This window comes from Macrosteles quadrilineatus, unplaced genomic scaffold (genome assembly GCF_028750875.1).
Source record: "Macrosteles quadrilineatus isolate MER2022 unplaced genomic scaffold, UCM_ALF_1.0 Scaffold_2__2_contigs__length_208266976, whole genome shotgun sequence".
NCBI classification, from domain to species: Eukaryota; Metazoa; Arthropoda; class Insecta; order Hemiptera; family Cicadellidae; genus Macrosteles; species Macrosteles quadrilineatus.
The window spans coordinates 197117478-197138414 of record NW_026542595.1 but is presented as its reverse complement, the minus strand read 5'-3'; the positions used below and the strand labels follow the sequence as shown (position 1 = coordinate 197138414).

The 20937-nt window shown below is 35.1% G+C and overlaps 1 protein-coding gene across 1 annotated transcript in view; it reads left to right on the top strand.

The window, feature by feature from the left end:
- The first annotated feature begins 603 nt into the window (after positions 1 to 603).
- The window catches only part of LOC128985258 (cytochrome P450 4C1-like), a 21602-nt gene continuing 1268 nt past the window's right edge, over positions 604 to 20937 (top strand). The window contains exons 1-13 of the mRNA XM_054404649.1: positions 604 to 819; positions 1331 to 1807; positions 3998 to 4175; positions 6931 to 7037; positions 7534 to 7627; positions 8205 to 8399; positions 12342 to 12411; positions 13303 to 13429; positions 15546 to 15609; positions 15951 to 16060; positions 16573 to 16641; positions 18554 to 18722; positions 19610 to 19789. Coding sequence (XP_054260624.1) covers positions 604 to 819; positions 1331 to 1807; positions 3998 to 4175; positions 6931 to 7037; positions 7534 to 7627; positions 8205 to 8399; positions 12342 to 12411; positions 13303 to 13429; positions 15546 to 15609; positions 15951 to 16060; positions 16573 to 16641; positions 18554 to 18722; positions 19610 to 19789 — 2056 coding nt within the window. The remainder of the gene's footprint in view (positions 820 to 1330; positions 1808 to 3997; positions 4176 to 6930; positions 7038 to 7533; positions 7628 to 8204; positions 8400 to 12341; positions 12412 to 13302; positions 13430 to 15545; positions 15610 to 15950; positions 16061 to 16572; positions 16642 to 18553; positions 18723 to 19609; positions 19790 to 20937) is intronic.

Below are 20937 nucleotides of genomic sequence, written 5' to 3'. Positions count from 1 at the left end.
GATCTTTGGGTCATCCAACGTCTTTACCGTGTCACTTGCTAATGACCCCCTCCTTGCCCAAGGACCCTGCCATCCTAGCTTGTGTGTTTCTGCAGATATCCCTGAACCATCGATCGAGCGCCCAAAGCACCCTACTTTCATCAGGAACATTCGAAGCGTGACATTGAAAAGGTTAAAATTGACCTCCAGGACGGAGCCATTCAGCTCAACTATGATTGCAGCGACGTTAATCTTCAATTCTCCACTTTTTGCAGTCAACTCAGCGAACTCATCAAATCTCACTCTCCTTGGAAGTCTGTCAGTCCCTCCGTCTTTCCAAAATGGTTCTCCAAAGAGCTTAGGGAACTTGTTATTCTCAAGAAGGTGCTTCACAAGAAATATAAGATATCTCTCAACATGATTGACTACCACAACTTTAGCGTCATTCGGGACCGATGCAGGGCTGTATCCAGGGATTGTCGTTTGAGCTACGTCAACCCTGTTAATACTACCATTTCCACTAATGTCAAGGTCTTCTGGAGTTTTGCGAAGAATCTCAATCGAAAATCTTCCATGCCCTGCTTCCTTAAACATGGTCCAACTGAGGTTTCCCACCCACATGAGATGTGTGAGCTGTTTGCTGAATATTTCTCGTCCGTCTACTCTCATGCATCCCTTGATGAGCTGCCAGTACCTTCATTTGATACTCCATTCACCATCTCAGAATGTGCTATCTCCCTAGAAGATATCAATAAGAAGCTTCTTCACTTGGACCCCACCAAGGGTAGTGGACCTGACAACATCACACCAAGAGTACTCAAATTCTGCCACTCTGAGCTGGTACATCAGCTCCATTTCCTATTCAACCTCAGTTTGTCTACAGGCACATTTCCCTCCACACTGAAATATGGTTATGTGGTTCCAATCTTCAAAGCTGGTGATCGTTGCGATGTTACAAATTACAGGCCCATAGTAATCCAGTCCGTCCTCAGTAAAGTTTTTGAAGGGCTTATTTTAGACATCGTACAGCCTTTATATAAACATATCATAATTGATGAGCAGCATGGCTTTACCTCCGGTCGCTCCACTGTGACGAATCTTTTATCTCTCCAGTGTCTGGTGTTGGAAGCCTTTGGTCGAAGAAATCAAGTTGACACCATTTACATTGACTATAGTACCTAAAGCTTTTGACAAGATAAATCATAGTCATCTGCTTGCAAAGCTCCAAGGCTATGGGTTCGCTGGAAGGATTCTACAATGGTTTAAGAGCTACCTTACCAATAGACGGCTTGCTGTACGCCTTGGTTCTGAAGTCTCTTCTTTCTTCGCTGCAAGTTCTGGTGTTCCTCAGGGGTCTCATCTTGGACCGTTCTTGTTTTCCATCTTTATTAATGACATTAAGAAGGTCATCAAAGTCCCATTTCTTCTATTTGCGGATGACATTAAGCTACTCGTTGAAGTTGCATCCCATCATGACTGCCAGTCCTTGCAGGACGCCCTCGACTACCTATTTGGCTGGTGCCTCTCCAATGACATGGCTGTGAATCCCACAAAAACCAAATTGATCACGTTCAGTAGGAAATTAAATACAGTGTTAGCTGACTACTCTCTTGATGGTAACCGGGTTGAGAGATGCAATACCATAAAGGATCTTGGTGTTCTAATTGACTACTCCTTCGAGTTTGGAGCCCACATAAACCAAATATGCACCAGGGCCTCTCGTATGCTAGGATTGGTATTCCGCTCTGCTAGACATGGTTTGAGCAACCATGCCTGTATTATCCTGTACAAGTCTCTCATCCTGCAGCTACTCGAGTATGCTTCCTTGGTTTGGTCACCACAATTATTTTGGTATGATAATTAAATTCTACCATCTTGGCCATATTTACCATCTTCAGTCGGTACAAAGACGCTTCATCAGGTTCCTGTGATGTCGTGCTGGACTTGACTTTCGTGACGTCCGGGTTGACGAGCTCTCTAATATGTATGACATTCCGAGTCTTGATAACAGAAGGCGAGTGGCTGATGTGACCTTTCTTTACAAACTGATAAAAACCAAGTCAACTGCCCCTTCTTGCTGGAAACAAAGGATAAACTTCCATTTTCCTTCGAGAATCACAAGACATCAGCGTGTATTTGAACTTGACCATACTGGGACTAACTAGGCCAGATCCAGTCCCCATTCCCCGGATTATGCGCCTCGGGAATGTGATAAGCAGCTCTGTTGACCATAACTGCCTCTTGGGAGTGGTTCGGCGTTCTGCGGCTGACAGCATCCTTGAGGGTACCCGGTAAAAGCATTGTTGTTGTTGTTCCTTTGTTGTTGATTTTTCTCATGTTAATTTTGTGATCTATTTTGTTTGTATTCTTGTTATTGATATATTCATTGTTATATTTTGTTATTGTTATATTTTTTATACATTGTTATATTTTTCTGTAACATCAATATCCATTGTTTTGCCATGTAATAATTAGTTTTAAATGTTGTTTTCTACTCCTCTGTTAATTATTAAATTGTTATAATATTTTCCTATTTGTAGCTACTTAATGTAAAATGGTGTTTGCCGTTGGTGTTCAATAAATAAATAATTTTGTCTATTACGATTGTGTTACTGTACATTATGCCATCGATATGTTGACAAGAATCATTGACTGTAGAATACAACAATAAGCTAAAACGTAACGTAATAAATCAATCGATATAGTAAAGTTCATCAGACGGGCAAAAAGTGTATTTTCAAACCTCGCTCATTTTCCATTTTGGCCTCTGGGGACATCAAGATGAAAAAGTAATTCGGTCCCGGGCCTAGGTCTTACCGTGCCACCTACGGTAATAGCTATAGGGAAATTCGCTAAAAGGCTGAAGTGAACTGTATTGGAAGACCTACTAAAATCAAAATAATATGATAATATTGTACATTGCAAGGCTAGATCCATAGCAAAACGTGTCATCAGTTATGTTAAAAAGATCACTTTCAGTGCTATAAGATTGCCGGAAACCTGTCTGAAATGCGTTTCAAACATACTGTTTTGAAAGAGGAAATCGTATATTTGAGAGTGTACTGCTCTTTTGAGTGCCTTGGAGAGAGCTGTATGAATACTAAATGTCCTATCGAATTGAAGTAGTTAGGGGCTGAGATCTTATTCGAGTAATTGGGATATTGTCAGAACCGTAGTGGTATCAGACGTAACTCTAATAGCTTTCAAAATATCAGATTGTAAAATTGGTCAAAATAAAACTGGGTACAAACGTTGTGCTATACGAATTATACGAGGCTGATATGTAATCCATCAAGGATTTAACGGGACAGACATAGTGTTGGACTTTGTTTTCTTAGACCAATAAGCTTTTTAGAATAAGGTACCGGGGGCTCAACACGCCCGTCCAGCGGTACCCGGGGCTCAGCTTGCCCATCAGGTAACCCGCGGGCTCAACACCAATACGCCTGTCCAGCGGTACCTGGGGCTCAGCATGCCCATCTAGTGACCTGCAGGCTCAACACGCCCATGTGAGAGTACCGTCACAGTGTTTGTGTATTGACTATGATATTTGAAAAACTCATTTTCAAGATTTTTCCAACATCAACATTCCTAAGTGAGGAAACAGGACGATGAATGAATGAGATGACATCTTTGTTGCTGACTAAGGTCAGCTGGTTCTTAACCCAGGATGATTTATTGAAACCCCCAATAATCAAGGACAGGTCAGGTCTTTTTATCTACCCAGGATGTGTTGCTATAGTTCGGCCGCTTAGAAAGCGACCTTCTCTAGCATTGGCGCGCAGGTCGTTTTCTAAGCGGTCGAACTATAGCCGAATAGCATAGTGTTTAGCGTCATGGACTTTGGAAACGCCGGGTTTGATTCCCAAAATACTTTTGCGCATTGGGTTTCTCTTAAACAAAATTCTCCAAAAGATGTATTCTCTTCTTTCAAAATGGCTCTAGCCTAGCTTGGACATTTAAAAAAAATTTTGGGGTATGACTTAGGATTACGCTAACACCAGTTGTCCACTTGCAGGACGAGACAGCCAGGGGTAGGTTGGTAACCCTGCTCTGGAGTGGCTTCCTGTTCTGTCTGTGCTGGGTGGCAGCAGCACTGCAAGGGTGGATCAGGGTGTTCTTGAGAGTCCAACAGTTACCAGGGCCGAGGAGTCATCCACTGTACGGCAACGCCAAGGAATACCTCTCCCGCCACAGTTAGTATGATAGGGAATAGAAAATATCTCAGCCTACTGAACATAAACAGCATGGTTGCATGATTAGATTACAGTTAGATGACACATCAGAGTTTATATTTTGAAATGGGTTTGAATGAATGGAATTATAACATTGTTGGGTTGCTGACTAAGATCAGCTGTTTGAACAAAACCATTTATTACAATCCTAGGACAGTTGGGTAAGGCCAATAAGTCTGTCCCTTTTTTCACTCACAGTTTAGTAATTAATAAAAAAAGTATCTCGGTCATAAAATAATCATAAATAGTTTAGTTGCATTGGTTAGTCTAGATTCTTACTACAGTAAAAACACAACTGAGTTCATAATTTAAGGCAGAAATTAGTGAAGGATGAATGAATAAGTGAAATTATAACCTTATTACTGACTAAGATCAGCAGCCATTTAGGCACAATGGTCAATGATCGACGCTGGTCCAATAATTTTGAACTTTTCTAAATGAACTGGCAATCTAAAGTAAATTACAAACAAAGAAAAGAAGAAAATTTAAAGTAGTTATTCCATTTGTTTGGATTGTTTGAAGCAGCTTTAACTGAAATTTATTGATTTAATATTAACGAAATATCCCAGACAGCACACTTTATCCCAGGGACATCCCATAGTAGTCCCATATGTCCTGAGAATGTCTGGGGATATGTGCGCTATCCTCAGGATATCCCGCAAAATCCCGGGACGAGTACGAAATCCACAGGATATCCTACAATATACCGTAATGTCCCGGGATTTGTAAGTTAACCTCAGGATATCCTGTAAAGTCCCGGGATATGTACGAATGCCATAGGATATCCCAGAATGTCCCATGACATCCCGGGACATGTACAAAATCCACTGGATATCCTGTAATGTCCCGGTAACAAACTGAAGAAAAAAAATACTATTACTGATGAAATGTACAGTATATCTAAATTTAAATGTTCAACAAGAACAAGGCCAATAGGTATAATAATTTGTTTTTTTTCACTAGTGCTTTCAGAAACTTGGTTTCCATCTTCAGGCTGTGTTTACACTAGTACAAAAAGTAAATATTTACTTAATAAATTAATTTTAAACAAAGTTAAAACAGATGATTTAAAGGATATTGGAAAAATAAAAAAAAATATTAGAAAAATTAATCTTTTGAATTTTGGATATGTTACAGTGTTGTTCTTGATGTAATTATTTTCAGTAATTCCGAATTTATAATTGGGCTGTCTTCATTATTTAACAAATAATTTTGGTCTGTTTTTTTTTCTAAAAATAAGATTCCCACGCATTAAGATGTTGAGGTTTTATAATTTATTTTAAAAGTTTAAGGTTTCCCAGATTGAAAATATGTCTTGTTAATACTATGGCTAGCAAGGGTTGACTTTACTTTACTGACATATTACTACCACTGAGTTCAGGAAAACTAGAGTTCTATCATAGTTGTGTGAAATGTGAATTTAATTCTAACTTTAAATTAATAAAACAACAAAAAACTAATTTTAATCATATAACAATCAATTATTACAGTGCTAATCTAATGGTGATTAAATAATCTATATTCAAATACCAGTATCCTCTCCAACTACCAGAAAAACAATTCAACTACTTGAGGCCTAAACAGATTAACAGAATCATATATAGCCTATACTGTAGTATCAAAAATATTTTAAGTATTGCGACCATTGCAACTGTCGGCTACTCTTTAACCACTTGAAAACACCCATCATCAACAAGCGCAGATAGCTCAGGAGGTAAGGTAAGAGGCTCACAAGGCGAAGGTACCAGGTTCGAAACCCGTCTGGGCCAAAAACTTTTTTCTCGTTTTTTTCTTCAAATTTCGGTTTATTAACTATTTAATCAATTTACTAAACTTATAATTAAGCTTTTCATACTAAATCTATATTATTTTGTGTTTTTTATGTTCAGGCCCAGACCACACTTTATCCCAGGGACATCCCATAGTAGTCCCATATGTCCTGAGAATGTCCTGAGGACTACCCTGGGATGACCTCGGATGTCCCACGGATATGCGTGTGAGCTTATCCGTAGGACATCCCCGGGCGGGGACATTAGGCATTCCTGTGGATATCCTGTGATATCCCAAGTTGACCATAGGACCACTATGGGATATATCCTGTCGCAATATCCGTGGGATGTCCTGAGGAGAAAGTGTGCTGTCTGGGTAGGCACAATGGTCAATGATCGACGCTGGTCCAATAATTTTGAACTTTTCTAAATGAACTGGCAATCTAAAGTAAATTACAAACAAAGAAAAGAAGAAAATTTAAAGTAGTTATTCCATTTGTTTGGATTGTTTGAAGCAGCTTTAACTGAAATTTATTGATTTAATATTAACGAAATATATTACTCTTTGACAGTTTGTAATCCATTCACAAAATGGGAAGTTAGCTATGGCACAGAGAAGTAAGGTACATAAACACTCAATGGTACACTTAAGGGGTGTCTAGCACTTGTCCTGGTGTCTTGGGCAAAGTCTAACACCGCCCTTCGCTCTCATGTAGGCCTGTGCGTTAAGAATTTCTGCAGTACTCATCGCTCAGGCTATTCCTCGCTTATCACAAGTATATTTCCGGCAAAACACTCTAGAGCTGAAGCGTGCGGTCCCAAAATCAAGCAGGTTTTCTCAGTCCTTACATCTCTGTGGCTATTGTTAACATTGGCTGAACATGTAGGAATTAGGAATTAATCCTGTTATATTGTGTTCTTGTTAAAAAGTATACTATTGATCCCAGGATTCTTCCAGTATGCTGCCAAGTGGCGAGATGAATTCCCAGCCTTCCATAAGACATTCATATTGTTCCATCCCATGATCATTGTTCAGTTGCCAGATGCAGTACAGGTCAGTGTTGAACTGGGAAATTCAATTTTGACATAGAATTTTATGTGGTTTGATAATTTAACTCCACAATTGAACAAAGAAATTAAATTTTCTGTAACAAAGTCTTCAGATCATTAATACTGTATACTTAAGTGTCGCATAGTTCACATCAATAACACACTTTGTGACTGTTCAGTGACCTTTTCCTGTAATTGCATTTCATATAATATGAAAAAATCCTTAAATTTCAAAAACCATTAGTTGACATCTATGATGTAAAATGTGAGGATTCATTAATGCATGGTAAAATGTAATTTTGTATCGCCTAATTAAATCATTAAAAAAAGCAAATACAGCTTTGTAATTCTTTCTTCAATTTTCTGTGGCCTTGACAAGTTCAATTAGTTTCAGTGACTCCTGTCAATGGAGTACACAGTAAATGAAGGATACCAACACCTATATCAAACCTGTTGCTGTTAAGTACCCATTCAAGAGTTTAAAACAATTTAGTTTTCAGGCAGTTTTGAGTCGTAAACATAAACACAATGAAAAGGGTCTCATCTACCATGGACTGAAGCCACTTCTAGGAGAGGGTCTAATAACAAGTAAAGGTATGATTTTGGTTTCCATCTTAGATCTTAACACAGTCCTTTGTAGGTCAGCTGAAGACTATGAAATATTATATCAATGTTTGTTTAAGCTTGAGGGTATTAATGATGGAACCTCTTTATTTATAGTATATTTTATTTATTTATTTATTTATTTTTTAACTTTTAAACTACCACATACAGCAGTTGAAAATATATGTATGTACAGCTTCTTCAAACAACCACCAAAGATAATCAAAGCTGTAAAAGATTTTGTTTGATGCACCTCTGCTAATTGAAAAAAGTCATAAATAAAACAAAAGATCTATACCTTAACAAAAATAAGTCTATGTTGCTAATCCAAATTCCTGTTTTACGAAAACTTAGCAGTCCACCAAGAAAAATAAAATGGGCAAAAACTAACCGGATATTTAGCTTACAAATGTTAATTCATTGTTAACAGTTCTTAGTGTCTGTGACATTTTTCAACCCTTCTCTTTAAATGTTTAAGTCCTGGTCCTGCTACAATAATTTTTAAGACGATTAATGAGTTTAGAATTCACAATAAGATAACAAAAAAGATAATCTGTGGATTTTTTAGGTGAAAGATGGCACAGTCATAGAAAGTTGATCACCCCTACTTTTCACTTCAATATTTTGGAAAGTTTTGTTGATGTTTTTGTCGCTCGCACCCAAGACTTCATGATGGAGCTAAACAATTCCGTAAAGGAAAATGAAGAAAAATTTATAGACATCAGCCCATACACCAGAAAACTAACATTGGACTTCATTTGTGGTAAGTGATATGTGCATTATATTAAGTACCGGGGGACCGAGGCTTGCTCGGTGAATTTTATTGGTTATAATTGGGTTTAATCGTTAAAACAATATCATAAACAAACACATTTTAAAATCTACAAAAAAAAAAAAAATATTATAAACCACATTTGATCTTTGAAGTAAGAAACAACTCTGTAAAAGTATGCGATTTTAATCAAAAAAAGATACACTTTTATGATCTTGACTAAGTTTAAGTGTTCTCTCCTTTAGTCATTGAAACCCGTTGTTGGACTTTTACACTCACCAATGACAGTAGATAAGAGTATAATACAGTATAAACAAAATCATATTAGTTTAAAATGCTTGTCACAACGATGTTAGCTTTTGTGATACCACTTAAAGACATTAAGATTCTGTCTTTTTTTCATTAGGATTTAGCATAGCATAATAGTTTTATGCCAACTAAAACGTAAAACCCCCAGATGTAGTTAATTTACTTGGCATATTGTTATATTGATAATATCAAATCTATTTCTGCCAATTAAGTCCTCATAAGTGTAGTGCTAAGACTTAGTTAAAAAAATTAAATTAGTTTTTTCAGTAACTTTCACAGTTCCCTGCGATAAGCCTACTGGTCCACCAATAAATTTCTTAGCTCCAAAATCATCTTTTTGTAAAATTACAACCATATTCTTCCCCTAATTTGTAAATACATAGTTAGAACATCCACAAACAATCAAATCTTTGGTGTATTCTTTGCTCAATAGATACAACTGATGTTTTTTCCCTTTGTACAGTATTAATAGTGTAATTAGCTAGTAGACTGTGGATAGATTTTTATAAACACATGCTACAAGTGTCTAGTTTACTTTTATCGAATTTCCCATATAGGGAATAAGCTATTACCGTAGTACTCATGGTAAGACCTGGACCCGGGACCGATTTACTTTTTCGTTTTAAGGTCCCTAGAGGCCAAAAACACCATCTGTTCAAATTCATATATATATATATATATATATATATATATATATATATATATATATATATATTTTGTTATTGTATACATCAATGAGGGCTACTTTAAATGTTAATAAGCAAATCAAAATACCACAGTACCCTAAAAACATTTTATTTTATATTACTTACATGTTTCGGACATTAATGCCATGATCACAGTATAGTATATAACCTATTAGTTTCTTTTATTTACAAACATTATTAGACATTACCGAACTCAAAATTTAAACTAAGTTATAAAACAAGGAATAACGCTTTTAACATCATTCAAAAAAGAACAAATCCGAGACCCAACCCACCAAATTTATATAAGAAATCAGGAATTTACAAATTATCATGTAACAACTGTGAAAAATACTATATTGGTCAAACAGGTCGAACATTCGAAGTCAGGTACAAAGAGCATATACAGGCAATCAGATCAAACAATATGACAACACAAAAATCCTCATACGCCGAACATATACTTCAGACCGACCATACATACTCAGAAATGAATAAAAATATGCACATTCTGGATGTTGAAAATAAAGGTGAAAAAATGAATACAAAAGAAGACTTTTATATTTATACTCATCATATTAATGACAAAGACAATTTACTAAACTTGACACAAATTCAAAATCAAAATGTAATATTCAATGAAATTATACATCTTAAAGAAAACACCTCCTTCCCTTAACATAAAAATTATCACCTGTTCTTTAATAAGAAATATCTAATAATGTTTGTAAATAAAAGAAACTAATAGGTTATATACTATACTGTGATCATGGCATTAATGTCCGAAACATGTAAGTAATATAAAATAAAATGTTTTTAGGGTACTGTGGTATTTTGATTTGCTTATTAATATATATATATATATATTTATATATATATGTGTCCCTTAGCGCGATAACTCGAGCAAAAATGATCCGAATTTGATGAAATTTGGTGTAAACGTGTAAACCTACATTTATTTGAACGAGTTCGCGAACCAGCATGATCGGACTATGGGAACGGGGTTTTATATGGGGTTTTATGGGGTAAAAATTGGTTTTTCCCATTTTTGACCCTTAAAACACAAAATTTTACCATTTCTTTCCAAACCATTTTGTAGAGCTTAAAAAAACAAATAATTTAGTTTATTGAAGCGTTGTTGTGCGCCTAATGGTTACGGAGAAAATTCTAAAATATTGTAAATTTAAAATTCCCATGTTATTCTTATGGACAATAAGTCAACTGCTGTAGTTTGCTTGTTTATGAACATATTTTGATTGAATTTGGAAAATACTTTCATTTCTTACTAAACTATTAACATTTTACAAAAAAAACACTTTTTTACCCTCCCTGATGCAGCAAACCTAAGTACTCGTTAAAATAATTCTATTTAATTTAAATAGGAAATAAATGTGATATTTTTTATGGAGGCATTTTAGTGTAAATCCTTTTAATCAGGTTCCAATGGAAATTCGCTTAGTCTGCAGGTTTGCTGCGGCGGGGTTTTTATTTACTTGTTATTTTATTCAACCATGATAGTTATACTTAGCAACCCATAAGGCCAATGTTAAATTTTTACATTTTCCAATTAGTTGTTTAGTGAAATACAAATTTTCCTCAGGGAGGCCAATCACGTTTTTAGGGCTGTAAGTCCCTAATTTCAAAATTTAAACAAAATCCTTCCGCTGGTTTTCAAGATATATGTAACAGACAGACAGACAGACAGACAGACATACAGACAAACAGACTATACTCTATAGACAATAAGAAGGATATTTTAATACTTATATTAATTTCTTCAAAATTAAGGCTACAACTTTGATGATGGTGAGTTGATGTGTTTTTAAATTTACATGAAAGTGAATCCCTTTAATTTTAAATAGGAGTGCAATGCCTCAAATATAATTCATCAAAAACATAAATTTTCTATGGGAAAAAGCACTTGGCTTAGGAATATATTAATGAAGAAATAATGGATAAATCTCAGCTAAGGGTAAAAACACAGTGGAGCAGGGCAGGTAGCTGGTAGCCTGGCTGGTCGCTTACTCGCTTAACTGCTGGTTACCTGGAGGGTAGCTGGGACATACACACAGTGGCGCTCAGTACAGTCGCTTGTCAGCCGCCGATACTAATATTATCACTTATAATATTAGTGGTATAGGATAAACTTTGGTTTGAATCCTAGTTCATTCGCTATTTCATTCTACAGATCGTTAAGTACGTGACGTTTGTGGTGGTTCGGATGGGCTTGTTTCCACAAAGGCACATGGATAAAAACCTCTGATATGAATTTGTCTACGTCCATTATTTTATTCCATGTAAACAAAACAACTTCCAGATAAATCAACTAAAACAAACAACACTCCGTATACAAAGAATGCGCAGTGAAAGATCCCGCGTGGAACTTGAGAACTCGAGAACAAGTGGCTGTCAAGTTCTGCTATTTGCGCATGCCCCAGTCGAGCCTTCCCCGCTTGAAGCTCCCAAACAATCGACTTGGCAATTCTTCTAGCTTGCCGCCTAGCTTACTGCTACCCTCTCGGCTACCAGCTAGGCGCGACTGTGTGCGTACCCATAACAACGCGTGCTTTAATTCTACATCCCAGTAAGCGATTAAGCGACCCACCAGGCTACCAGCTACCTGCCCTGCTCCACCGTGTTTTTACCCTAAGAAAGGAGTTCCAAGCAATTTATAGAACAATGGGTTCAAAAGACAATAATTCCTGTCATTCCATTGATTTTGTAACAATTTTGACTTTTTTGAAATAAAAAAAGGAAAATGATTTACAACTTGTTAAAATGATTAAATAGTACAACTTGCAACTATCTAAAACTTGAATCACCAATTATCCTAATCATATTGGCATAGAAACACAAGTAAAAAAACCTCAAGGAGAAATTGGGTATTCTAATCAAAGTAGGCTACTAATCAAGGATAATTTAACTGAACATTTTTTAGAGACTGCAATGGGGACTCCGGCAGACACAAACACTTACGAGCACACGGAAATAGTCAACGCCATGCATAGGTAAGCTTATGAATTTACTGGCTCAAAGTTTATAACATTTTAGAATGACAACCTACCGGTACTTAATTGTATTGCTTGGCGCTACAGACCGATATTGACATTGACCTTATCAAAGGTAAGATTGTTCTGATGTTGTCTAGTGTTCTGTTGTATTTAATGACAATAAATATATTCTTATTCAAACCTCGTTCTTCTCCATGTATTATTAGTTCAAACATTCTTACATGTGGTTTTTCATTAACTTTTGTTAATGTTATATATGCCTGTACTATGTTTGAATCTTTCAGTCGAGCAAAATAGGTTTAGTATACTGTATTTAAAAATATTTTTTAATGCTAAAAAAGAAAAACAATATTTGTACTTATATTGCTTAATGTAAATGGTGATTTATGTACATTTCTAAAAAGTTAAAAAGCAAATAAAGTAAGTAATCCTTATAATACATGAAGGCGATTTCTACGAAACACTACTCCTCCGTTAATAATGGACAGACTTTTACAAACGATGTGTCAAAATTAAGTTTTTTTGTCTAGACGCCCCCTTTCACCAATTCCTGTTAAATAAGAGTCCTCAGGCTTTGCCCCACAGGCCATCAAAATCCCAAGTATTTCTTATGAAGAAAAAATTTTGTTTACTTAAACAGACGAATAATTTGTATTAATTACAGCTGTTCATGGTAAACACATGACAGCATACGTTTTCAGAGTGAGTTCATTTTCAGTTTCGATAACTTTAGTGGAGTGATTGATTACATTATCTTTGAGTTGCCTCTTTTAAGTCATCGGAAATTATGACTGTTATTCGTTTTTAAATAACGCCTGTAATAATTTGAAATTGCTCAAATTCAAGCAACAGGTGCACTTAGTATAATTAAATCTTTGTATTTTTTAGGCTCGAAGAAATTGGTATTTACAGAATGGTTCGGCCTTGGTTACTATCTGACTTTATATTCCGTTTCACTGTCAAAGGAAAAGAGGAAGAAAAGTACAAGAAAATTCTCCATCAGTTTACCGACCAAGTAAGTTCAAGGCTGGCGTTTACACGAAGCCAGTAGCCCTAGTGGAAGAGATCAATATATATCAATACAAAAATTGTATATTGATACGTATTGATACGTATGTGTATTTGGGCCAATACACATCAATACACATCAATACATATCAATACAAGTAAATAGGATCCGAGTCATTAGCTTATTTGAAAATAATTTGTATCTTGTTAAAAAACCATTTTTAATTTGTTTCAAAACATTAAATAATATCAACTATGCACTAAAAATAAAATAAAAATTAAAAAGTAAAAAAAATCTTGACAAAAAGTTTAGTGGATTCCCGAGATTTGAACCCGGGACTCCAGCATGGAAGCCTGTTGCCTTGGCCATTACACCACGGACGCTTCATGTCTGCCTGAGTAATGATAGCCATTTTGAATGCGAGAAGCTGTGTTAGGCCTCATAATTTAACTTGAAAAAGATTTTCAATGGCATTTGTGTCATTTCAAGCATGTACCTATATGTTTCAACATGTACCTTTAACATGTTTCAAAACTGTTTTATTACCAGTTCAAACTGTTTTCTTGCTACTTGGGTGATATGAATAGTGCCAATACAATTTATTTTTTATTGATTTCTAGAAATAAGGAATTCAATAATGAATTTGTGAGGGATTTTTATCCCTAACGATAACTCAATAAGCAAAATATTGTTTAAAGTTGTCGAAAGCTGTATTACAATAATTGTTGTATAACAATTTTCAAACATTTTGATTTAAAATTCATATTACAACAATTTTGATATAAGATTTAAACAATTTTAAAATTGTTTAACAATAAGTTTTTTGGAGTTGAAAAGAATAAGTTTCAATACGAGCTGTAACTGTTTTACAACAATTTTAAAATTGTTTTACAACCACTTTTTTGAAGTTTAAGAAAATCAGTTTTAATACAAGTTGTAAACTGTTTTACAACAATTTTAATGTTTTAGCAATCAGTTTTTGGCAGTTTAAAAAATATGTTTTAATAAAAGTTGTACCGTAACTGTTTTACAACAATTTTAAAATTATATATTTTTAAATTACCTATATTGAGTTTTAGGTACCTCAGCTAACACCTATGACCTAGAACTAGAGTTTTTCCTTTTTTTAAAAAATAACATTTTTATTACTGTTTATTTCACAAAGTTTACATTGGTATTTTGTATACCGTAATCCATAATGTTCATATGTGATACATTTTAGAAATATTTTGCATTTTATTTATCCGTATTGATGTCTATTGATTTATATTTACATCTAACATATTTAAAAAATATTCTCTATTGATATCAATGAACGATTTGTTTGCTCTAATGATCTATATTGATATATTTTATGTTTATAGATGTCTAGTGATATGTATTGACTAAGTTTTCAGTGATGTCTATTTGTTTGTATTTACTTGTAATGATATCCATAAACATCTATTGATATCACTAAGCATCTAGTGATATCAATAGATTTTTTCTATTGATTTCTATTGATGTCTTCCACTAGGGAGAGCAGGCCCTCTCTGGTGTATCTCAAGTTACCTTAACCAAGTAACCTGTCCGCTAACTAGCTTTGAGTGGACGCGGCTTTACAATACATCTTGCAGCACAAGGAATTACAATTTATCTGTTTTCATGAGTTATGTTACATTATTCTGTTTTAACGAATGATCCTAAAAAACATGTTAAAAGACTCAAGAGGAAGTTGTAGGCTTCTGGGTAGGAGGGAAAAGTGACAGTTCTTAGTGCAATTTGTCTGACTTTGCTATAAGATAAAATAGTATGTACGGTACCTTTATCAGGTAAAGGAAAACATTTTGATGAAAAAAGAGTTCATCTTGGACTCAGAAGTGTTAACTAAATGGTGCCCTCTGTCTAAATGTCTTGTTATGTTCTATGAAGTTACATGACCTGATTTATAAACGAGCTCTGTAATGTATAATGTATGTATATTGTATATGTTCTGTAGGGAATTTGACTTAGAACGTATTTAGTTCTAAGTCAAATTCCCTCATATTTAATTAGATTTGGGATTTTAAAGAATCAGGAATAGTAGCTTAGTAAATGAAAATATGAATAGCTAATCTTGTATTTACAGGTAAATTAATTTCAGGTAATACAAATGAGAAGACAAGCACTTGCAAAACAGCAGTATAGTGAAGACATAATTAATTCAGGTTAGTTAGATGAATATAGCACCATACCAAATTTCATCACAATCGCACCACAGGTGTAATCTGTATCTCTGAACACATAAAGACACACACACACACAGTCATTCACTTTGAAAATAATATCACCCAATACACAAAAACAATACTTTGTCCATGCACTATGTAAAGGGAGAGAAAGTAAAAATTGGATGGTATTGTTTATTTAGATTGAGAGACACTGGAAAACAATGAATTAAACAAAAACTTTCAGAAGAGGTAAAATATCCTATGACATTCCAAGAAGCAAGGAATATTTTAGGAGCGATTAAACCATAAACTTCAATCATACTCAATACTTTGTGCAGATACCAGAAAGCGGGCCATCTTCATGGATTTGTTGATAGCAAGTTCTGAAGGAGGAAAACTCTTATCTGACCAGGACATTCGAGAAGAAGTCAACACGTTTATGTTTGCTGTATGTTGTCTAAATATCAATAACTTGCTACTGCATATAGGCTATGCTGGATCAAGGGCTAACTGATAACAATCTAACAATCTGGAAAAATCACCATCTAAAAATATAATTTGATCAATTAATTAATTGTCGGCTTATCACTAGGAGCGAGCTCGTCTAGTGGTTAGAGCGCAGGACCAAATTGCTCTAATTCATAAACCTGAGGTCCCGGGTTCAAATCCAACCAAATCACCAATGGATTACATCTAAGTAACCCCTAGGTCTAGCCTGAAGTAAGGTAATGTGAAAAACTATCCCAGGCTTGTGCCTAGCGTCTTAGACAACAACAAAAATGTTGCTTATAGCTAAAATCAAAATCTAACACTAAAAAATATGACAATACAACATTCAAAACCACGTCAAGTGCACCTATAGGTACTATAACTATATGAACAAAAGTTTTATAGGATTATTTATTTATGACGATTTTTATCACATTTACTCTTCAAAGATAAAGAAAATTTTGTTTTCAGGGTCAAAATACAACACAGCTGGCAATAAACTACTGTTTATACCTGTTGGGAGAGAATCCAGAAATTCAGGTAGGTTGCAGTTAAACATAGGAATCAAACAAAAAACTAACTTGTTCCTTTGCCTAACTAACTTATCTATAAGTATAAAAGAGGATGTTTGTACAGTGTGTAAATTAAGTCTGGCACACATTTTTTATATTTTTTTCTATAGTAGATAGAAGAAATAAATTTGCGGGACTGATTAATAACAAATGTTAGGCACTTTTTACAAATTTTGAAAATAAAAATTCCCTTAAGGGCAAGGTGGGGTAGGGGGTAACTAAAAATTTTCAAATGACAACCCCCATCTTGTGACCCCTCATTTTAAAGGTTATTGAAAGACAAATCCAAAGATGTGTCTGAAAAATTTTTTTTTGCACCCTATCCAAGATGGCGGTTTAAAATGTACTTAGGGTTGAACGGGTAAATTAGATATGGCGCACATTTCTTATCTTTTTTACTCTTTGTAGATAGAAGGAATTAATTTGCGGGATTGAGTAAGAACAAATGTTTGGCACTTTTTCATAATTTAAAAAAAAATCCCCTTAAGGGTAAGGTGGGGGTGGGGGGTAACTAAAAATTTTCAAATGACAACACCCATCTTGTGACCCCTCATTTTAAAGGTATTTGGAAGACAAATTTAACGATGTGTCTGAAATTTTTTTTTGCATCCTGTCTAATATGGCGACTTAAAATGTACTTAGGGTTGAACGGGTGAATTAAGTCTGAAACACATTAAAATTTTTTCAGACACATCGTTAAATTTGTCTTCCAAATACCTTTAAAATGAGGGGTCACAAGATGGGGGTTGTCATTTGAAAATTGTTGGTTACCCCCCACCCCCACCTTACCCTTAAGGGGAATTTTTTCAAAATTATACAAAAAATTGCCAAACATTTGTTCTTACTCAGTCCCGCAAATTAATTCTTTCTAATCTACAAAGAGTAAAAAAGATAAGAAATGTGTGCCATACCTAATTTACCCGTTCAACCCTAAGTACATTTTAAATCGCCATCTTGGATAGGGTGCAAAAAAAAATTTCAGACACATCTTTGGATTTTTCTTCCAATGACCTTTAAAATGAGGGGTCACAAGATGGGGGTTGTCATTTGAAAATTTTTAGTTACCCCCTACCCCCCCTTGCCCTTAAGGGAGTTTTTATCTTCAAAATTTGTAAAATGTGCCTAACATTTGTTATTAATCAGTCCCGCAAATTGATTTCTTCTATCTACTATAGAAAAAAGATAAAAAATGTGTGCCAGACTTAATTTACACACTGTATATATACAGTGATAAACTCAGACACCGCTGAACCGATTGCCACGAAACTTGGTACATACGTGTAGAATTTCATGGAATAGGTTTATACACCATCAATTTCGTGATCCGTCCAATCGGCTCAGCCCCAGTGGCTCTGGAGTTTCCCATGTTAACCTTATGAGAAATGGAATTAATGTATCTTAACAGCTGTTTCAATTAAACAAGTTGGTTCTGTTCTATGATGTTCAATAGCATTAAAGTTACAAGGATTACCAACAGGGTGCAGCACTATTATTTCTTTTACATTTATGACAACAGCTAATTTGCAACCAAAAGGTGAGTGAGCATAGCGAACGAACTTCAACCTGGAGGCGAGTTAGCGTAGTGAACGAGCTAACCTGAAGGCAAGTGAGCGTAGCGAACAAGCTAACCTGAAGGCAAGTGAGCGCAGCAAATGAGCTCCAACCTAAAGGTGAGTGAGCGTAGCGAACGAGCTCCAACCTAAAGGTGAGTGAGCGTAGCGAACAAACTTCAACCAGGACGTGATTGAGCCATGCGAACGAGATCATCTTGAAAATTAAGAAGTTAAACGGGGCAAAGCCCGCGAGTTACAGCTAGTATCATATATAGATCAGTAATACTAATTAACAGACTTGTTGTGATTGAGGTTGTCCATTTGTAGGACAAGGCGCATGAGGAGCTTCTCAATATCTTCGGAGACTCCGACAGACAACCTACGATGGAAGACCTGAAGAGTATGAAGTACCTGGAGAACTGCATCAAAGACGCTCTAAGGCTGTTTCCCAGTGTTCCAGTCATAGCCAGGAAACTGACTGAGGATGAAGTATTTGGTGACTATATTTTCTTTAAACTAAATATTTTGATCGAAAAGTATGCATTCTTTTATTGTAAATTTAAGGTTATGGATGTTCAAATTTCTTCAGGGATTCTATTCAGCGGACTCATTCTCTATGAATCTGTTTAATGGTTTGGACAACACTTTTTTTAACGTCCCACCATCACATTTTAGGACGCTAGGTTCCAGCCTGGAAAAGTTTTACACACTACTTCAGGCTAGTCCTAGAGGGTCGTGGCATTATCACATACACAAAATCCATTAGTGATTGGTGGGACATGAAACTAGGACTGCGGGCACCTAAGCCCCAAACTCTACCTCTAGACCAGCTCACTCTACAAGAGACGGCACTTTAGGTAGCGATTTAACTACAGAGAAATAGACATTCCATCCCCACGTTTGATGTGCGGAATTGCTCTGAATGGCATAGCTTCAAACAGACTGCTACTGCAATGTGCACATCCAGGCACGTTTCGAAAAGGCACTACTTTGAACATATATTTCTGAGCAGTGACTTTGGGAGTTATGCAATTTGGAGCAGTACCTGAATCTTATATATATATATATATGAATCTTAGCTATATATCTTACAGCTCTAGGACACTTAGCTTAAAATGCATTTTTTTTCTTCATAGACTTTAAAGTACACTTTGTAACCCTTTCTCAATTTGACAACTGCTCTGCATGAAAAATGTTTGACTCTTCCAATACATTTGTAATATGTCTACTGGAAATAAACATGTCTTGTTATGTCTTATGACATCCATTTCTTATATGACATGAGCCGTTGTGATAATGACATGGTTCTACCCTGTATCACAGTGTAGTTTCACGACAAGTTACTTGCAGTATTCAAAGTTAATGGTATAATGTATTTTGTAGGAAAATACACACTTCCGAAGGGCTCTGATGTACTAGTACTGCCGTACGTTCTGCATCGAGACTCTTCGCAGTTTCCGAACCCGGAATGCTTCAATCCAGACAATTTCCTGCCTGAGGCTGTCAAAACAAGGCATCCTTACTCTTACATCCCCTTTAGTGCTGGGCCACGGAACTGCATTGGTAAGTTTACTAAAATTTACAGTACCGGTACAACAAAAAATGTTTTAAATTAAAAGTGTCCTTATTTTCTTACCCAAATATTTGATCAGTTAATGAACTTCTGATCCAAATATTTTTAACAAAGCAAGTAAACAGATATTAAGAAAAAAATTATTTTTCAAATAGTATTATTATTTTGCCATTTTAAAATTAATACAATAAACTAACTACGTTGAAAAAGATCTGAAGCTAAACATTTTGTTTCCCAAATAAAAGAAAATAAATCTGACAAAATTATAGTTGGATTTAAAAAAATATTGAAAGCCTTAATTATAAATATAGTCAAAATCAATGAAAATAAATACAAATTGCAAAATACCAAAATATTAGAGTAAGTAGACGTTAAGAGAATTAAGAGAAGTTGATGAGCGAAATCATAAAATCTACAAAAACAGCTTCCTTGATGCACTCATATTTGGGTTAAAATTTGCACCTAGGTGACGTCTCCATCTCAATCAAATCAAATCAAAAGTTCTTTATTTATTTCATGCACATAGGTACATTTAAATAGTGTCAAAAAATTATATTAAAAATACATCAGTGTTTGAACCTTAACTATTTTAACACAATTTGTCCTGAAATATACTTTTTAGTTCTGATTGTTTTTAGTTCAATGATTGATAATTGATAAATTTAAAATTACAACTCACACATACATAGGATAGTATAGGGTAGTGGTTATAGTGTGTGTCCAGTAATTAGTAGGACATCGGTTTGATTCCGAGAAAAATCAGTAATTTTTGATGATTCAAAACTGGACCCAGCTGTCCGTGATCATTGGGCTTTTAATGGACATGGCTAAGGAAACAGGCTGACTTAGTCAATATCAATAACATAGCTACACAAGGCATCACACTTAATTGCACACTCATCCTTCACTCATGTTTGAGTTCAAATATCCAGCATTGTGTCAATGGCTCAACGTAATGAAAATGATATTTCAACACGCCATGGATAAAAACCCATTTAATATGCTTTCATTCAAACCCATTTACAAAAAAACAACATTTTCATTTCTGATTCATCAGGCCGGTCACGATTTTCAAAATTGTTTTGGTGCTAAGGAGTTTCAAAAGATCATTAAAAATAAGAATAATCTTGTAAAGCGA